The sequence below is a fragment of the Pteropus vampyrus genome, unplaced genomic scaffold (genome assembly GCF_000151845.1).
Source record: "Pteropus vampyrus isolate Shadow unplaced genomic scaffold, Pvam_2.0 Scaffold51, whole genome shotgun sequence".
Taxonomy (NCBI): domain Eukaryota; kingdom Metazoa; phylum Chordata; class Mammalia; order Chiroptera; family Pteropodidae; genus Pteropus; species Pteropus vampyrus.
In genome coordinates, this window is record NW_011888832.1 from 71,940 (window position 1) to 77,798 (window position 5,859).

General features: G+C 58.7%; 1 protein-coding gene across 1 annotated transcript in view; it reads left to right on the top strand.

The window, feature by feature from the left end:
• Nucleotides 1-5,859, top strand: part of KIFC3 (kinesin family member C3) — a 37,112-nt gene that overhangs the window by 11,093 nt on the left and 20,160 nt on the right. The window contains exon 5 of the mRNA XM_011360166.1: nt 3,321-3,523. Coding sequence (XP_011358468.1) covers nt 3,321-3,523 — 203 coding nt within the window. The remainder of the gene's footprint in view (nt 1-3,320; nt 3,524-5,859) is intronic.

Below are 5,859 nucleotides of genomic sequence, written 5' to 3' on the forward strand. Positions count from 1 at the left end.
CTCTCCACTGCAGTCCCCTTCACGTGAGGATTCTGGTTGTGTCTTGGCAGCAGGCCCTGCGGGACAAGGGGTGCAAGAACAAGAGTCAGGGGACGAAAGAAGAGACGCTCCTGAAGAGGCAGGCACCGGCCCCCAGGCGGGACCGGGAGGCCCAGGAAGCTGGTGGCACCATGAATGTAGAGAAATCAGGTAAAGGAGGTCAGCCCATCGGCCTGCAATGGCCCTGGCTAAAGCTGGAGCCGGAGGGGAGGCTCTTGTGGTGTCTGAGCTGTCCCCACATACTGTCCTCCTCACTTGGAGGTGGCCCATGCAGACCTTGGACGCTGTGACGTGGAACTCAGAGACCCTAGCCTGTCCATCCCTCCTCCAGGGACTCCCTCCCCTCAGTGACACTGGGGCCCCACTCAGTGATAAGAAGCTTTGGCTCGCATGAGCTGGGGTTGAATTTCCCCGCTTTTTGTCTTTTCCCCAGCGCCCGTCAAAAGCAGGGCGAGTGAGGCGGCCTCAGAGACGCCACTGCCTGCGGAGAAGGGCCTGACCAGTTCCCCTTGTATCTGTGGGTCCACCCCACCTGGGGACCCAGGGACCCTGGGACAGGGCTTCACTCTGCTGCCTCAAGGCCAGGAAAGAGGAGCCGGTGGCTCCGCTCTTCTCTGGCAAGGCCGACTGGTTCTGGGAGATTCTACAGGCCCCCTTTCCGAGCTTCCCCAGCGAGAAGCCTGGGCCCCGTGATAATTGGGAAGGGTCATCCTCTATTTGCCGGAGAGGAAGGCTAACGGTGTCTGGAGAAGAAGGAGCTGGTCTTTCCCTTGTTTGCCCTCCCGTCGCCTGAGGTTGATTTGTGTGTCTGAACTTGCCGGGGAGGTAACCCAGTCCCTTCTCTAAGCTCCTGCCAGAGACGCAGTCAGTCGCCCACTCAGTTCAACCTCAGGTGTTGGGGTCAGGCTGAGATGTGGGCGGAGGGCCCTGGGGGAGGGGACATCGTTCAGCCAATCAGGCGGGCTCTCCTAATCTGCTGAGAGGAGAGGCCAGTTCCAGTCTAGAGTGAGGACCGGCTCTTGGAGGAGGGGCCCGGCCCAGGGCCAGGCCTCAGTCTCCCTGAGCCTGAGTGCCCGTCGTGGGGCAGTGCCCAGGCTGGGTCTCTGAGTGTGCACTCCTTTGAAAACCTGCACTGACAGCTGACCTGCTAAGAGGCGCGAAGCCTCCTCTGTGCCAGGGCCGTTGGGTCGCTCTTCCCTGAGGGTCCCTTTGTCCCTTTGGTGTCACCTCTCCCCTCCCTCCTACACCCCCACCCCCGCTTAGCTTCTTCGAGGTCTTCCCTCCCCCAGCAAGCACTCTTCAGGCCCCCTTTCGGCCCCCCTGTCCCACGGACACTGTGCTGAGGTCACAAGGAACCCCGCCAGGCATGGGCACTGAGGGAGGCTCAGAGCCTGCTGGGATACGAGAGTGTTCTGGGTGAGAAGGGCTACTATCCCACGTCCAGTTGGGTAACACTTACGCCTGCTCATCTGCCATGGTGTCCAGGCTTCTGTCCCAAGGGTGCCTCTTTGGGCAAGGACTGTTGACCTCGTTTCACAAGGGAAGACCCTGAAGGGCCTCTCCCACGTGTCCCTTCAGGGGCAGAACCAGCTCTTGGGCCTGGAGCCCAGTATATTCCCTCCCACCCCACAGCAGTCTGCAAAGGGCTGAGGGCCACGCTGGTCACATGCTGCCATGGCAGCCCCGTGTGCAGGCCTGGAAGCATCCGTCTGACCTCACTCTCTCTAGAACAGAAAGCAGAAGCTTGGCCAACTGGTGTGACATGCATGCTGTGTCACATGCAGGCCACATGGCCAGGGCCACTAGCCAACCAGTGACTGTCTCTGTTCCATGTCTCTAGTGGGTCTTGAGTTGAAGCTGTCCCAAGGGGTGGGGAAGCAAGGAAAAGCCAGCCCGCGTGTGTTTCGCCTGCTCTCCTGAGGCTGGGATGAGGGGCTTCTCATCTTCTACCCCTCCCAGGGTCAGTGCTGAGACTTCCTGGTTCAGTCCAGCCGGAAGCAGCTCCTTCCACACTCCCCACTCCAGGCCAGCCCAGAAGGCAAGCTGCACTGTGGCGTCTCCAGTCTCAGCAAGCACACTTGCTGCCTCCCCTGGGTCCGAGGTGCCAGCAGCACCTCTGTGTGACCCCAGGGAGTCTGGGAGCCCCTCAGTCCCACCCGCACCGGGCCGCAGCTCCTGGCACCTGTTGCGAGGGAGCCCAGGAGTCCTGGTCCTCAGAGGAGGCTTGTGGCCAGCAGATGCTGCTCTTCCGGCTTCCCTCTTGGACACTGTTCCGCCTCTGGGGACTTTGGCCAGGGCCAGATTGGGTCGCCTGCGGGGAGAGGCGAATCCCCTGCCCTTTCACCCTCTCCTCTGCCGCCCTCCCTCCTCCCAAGCTCCTCGCCAGCTCCCCGCCTGCAGAAACCGTGGCCGTTCTCAGTGCCCTAGAAGCAAGCTTTGACACGCCTCCCAGGCCCCATTAGCAGGTCACAGGCCTTGATTCTGTGTCTTTATCCTTCCGTCCGTCTGTCTGTCTCTCTCCTGCTCCTGGTGGTAGGAGAGTGGAAGGTGGTGGCAGGAGGAGGACCCAGGCAGAGTCAGCCTGCCCCGGTACCAAATGCTTCCTCCCACCTGTGTAGTCTCTGGGCTCAGTCCTGCTGCGTAGAGGTGTCTGCCTCAGAGCAGGCCTGTCTGTGTCCCTGTCCATGTGCTGTGTCTGTCTCCGTGTCCTGGTCTGTCTGTCCCCTGCTCATGCACACCCTCCCTTTGCTCCCTTTCCGTGTGCAGGTGACCACTGCCTGGGCAGGGGGCAGGCTAGACAATCCTCGCCTCTCTACTCTAGAGAGGGTTTGGGGTTTAAGGATATTAGGTACCCCCAAGAACAGTGTTTTCTAGGGAGGGAACCTCGACTCCTTGGCTGCTGCCAGAAGGCCTGTCTTTCTCAGCGGCGATGCCATGAAGGCCGACCATGGAGAGGCTATTGCCCACCAGACCCAGATCCCATGCTTCGAGGCGAGCATTCAGTGAAAGTTCTTTCCCAAGTCCTGCTCCAGGCAATTCCACTCCCCCAGACACTGCCCGCTGAAGTGGCTTCCTCTGAGGCAGGCCCTGGAGACCCCTGGCTCTTGCTGCTGCTGGTGCCACCAGCCCTCGCCCAGCTCCCCGTCCCCTCTGCTTGCATTCCCTCCCTGTCCTGTTGGGTAACACTCACCACATGGTCTGCCCTGCCGTGACAGGCCCCCTCTCCTGGGCCAGGGTGGGACCTCTGCTGCCCTGCTGATTGGCCGCTACTTTGCTCATAGGTGGGCGGCTCTTTGGCAGCGGGAGGTGCTCAGGCCTGCCGGGGCCGCCAGGTGCGGCCCCTGTGGTGCATAGGATGGTGGAGGCCATGTCCCAGCTACAGGAGGAGAGAGCCCGGCTGCAGGAGGAGCTGGTGGCCCTGCGGGAGAGGCTGGCCCTCCGCGACAGTGACCTGCCAGCCACATCCACCCAGCCGCAGAATCAGGTACCTGGGGAGGATGGGATGGGCAGAGGCCACTGCCCACCATGGAGCAGGTCGGAGGACATCGCCCCGGTGTCCACCAGGCCAGTGGCATAATGGTCGCATGGAGTCTCCTCTCCTGGCTCGAGAATGCGTGAGGGGAGGATCAGGGGCCTGGACCACCCATCCTGGTCATCCTTGTGCTCCATCCCTCACTGTTACCAGAGGCCAGGACCTACCTCTCCAGAGTGACGGGCAGCACGTGTAGACGTAAACAGAGCAGGAAGGTACAGGGACACTTCCTGCCTTGAGTCCACCCCGTCTTCCACGTGCCCTGGACTGGGCAGCCTGAGTAGACAAAAGCCATTGCAGAGGTCACCCCACGGAAAACCGGCAGGGAAGGAGAGGCTGGTGTGCGTGCATGTGAGAGGAGGGAGCTCCCAACCCTCTGGAGGCCGGGGAGAGCCGACGGTTATGCTGTGAGCACTGTTTCCTTCACTGGCCGGCCAAGAGGACAGTGGAGGACTCTCGGCCCCTGAGCTGCACTGCGCATGGGGCCGACCACTGGCCCCCCTCTGCGCGCCTGGCAGCTTCACTGCCTCTTCCTTCCCCAACGCCACGTGAGCCCCGAGGCCCCTCTCCTCGGGCTTAGCTCCCCACTCCCATTCCTGTTGTCATGTCTGTCTCTCGTGCCTGCGTCTGACCTTCCCCACTTCCCCAAGGTCCCCAACCCTGTCCGTCCCGTCATCCCCGCGTTGGGTCTGGTGCCCAAGCTTCGGGCTTGGTCCGTGGAAAGCCCCGCCTTCGGGGGGAGCTTGCTCTTGCTCTGCGATGAGCCAGCATGTGCCCTTCTCTTGAGTGACCTTCACTGAAAACTGTAACTGGTTCTCAGCAGATTATTTTTATGCACTTTTTAAGTGCAGCATTTTTTTTTTTTTTCCAGCTTCCAAACGTGTCCTCGTCTCAAGACCTATCTGTCCTGACCACTATCAGCTCCTTGCTGAATTGGTGGCCCCCGTCGGGGCATCCCTGGTGTCCCGTGTCTCCCTCTTTTATGCCGACCCCCTTGTTTGCTGCCCTGGGCTGGTCTACCCCACTAAAGGGGACTCCTTAAGGCAGAGTGTGACAAGCAGCTTTGTATCACCGTTGCCTCCTGCAGTGCCCACCTGTCTTCCTCCCTCAGATGTCTGCTGGGTGCCTGGTGTGTACGGGCGCTGAGCTGAGCTGGGACGCCCAGGGAGACAGGCACGCCCTGGCCTGTGGAGGCTGCAGTCCGGGGAAGGACAGGCACTGGTTACGTGCACCCATGTAAAGTGGAAGGAGTTACACGGGCTCTGCAGGCGGGCACGCACGGGGCATGAGGCTTGGACCAGGAGCTTTGTCAGGGAGGTCGGGACCTGTTGCGGAGGTCAGGGCTGGCTTCCCCGAGAAAATGACACTGGAGCTGAAGTCCGGCACAAAGCAGAGGAAATGTGCTCTAAGCTGAGGGGACAGTCAGCGCAAAGGGACTGTGGCAGAAGCAGTGACATGAGTACATTTGGTGCCGGCTTCTAGGACCCCTCGGGGTTATCGGAATCCTCGGATGCTCCAGTCCCTCATATAAAATGGTGTAGTGTTTGCGTATAACCTACACGCTTCCTCCCATATACCTTTAAATCATCTCTGGATTCATTGTAATACCTAGTACAATGTAGATGCCGTGTAAATGATTATACTGTATTGTTTAGGGATCAACTTTCTGGAATAGTTTTTCTTTTTCAAATATTTTCAGTCTGAGGATGTGGAACCCAAGGATTCGGGAGGAACCAAAGCCTCTGTGGCTGGGGCGTGGCACCAGGGGCCGCCCCACGGGCTGTGGGGCTGGTGCAGCGCCCACCCTGCAGGACGCTCGGCCGACCCGTCACGGGCTCCCGGGCAGCTTTTCCTTCCCTGACCTTCCCCAGTTTAGAGTGTCCAGGCACTTCACTTTCCAAACAAATTGTTTTGTTTTTAAAGGGCTTTGCTGGGATATAATTCACTTACCATAAACTTCACCTCTTTAAGGTATACAGTTTACTGTTCTTCGGTATATTAAGATGGAGACACAATCGCCATCATTATCTAATTTCAAAATACTTTCGTTGCCCTAAAAAGATCTATTAAGTCATTTCCCATTTCTCTCTCCCCCCAGCTCCTGGCAATGCTGATCTGCTTTCTGTTTTATGGATTTGCCTTTTTGGAACATTTCATATAAATGAAATCATCATAATATGTGGCGTTTTGTGATTTTCAGCAAGTTTTTAAAACATGTTCTTTTTCTTAATTAGCAAAATCTACTTACTTTTTTAGAGGGGAAGCTGAAGGCAGCCTTTTTGGTGCCT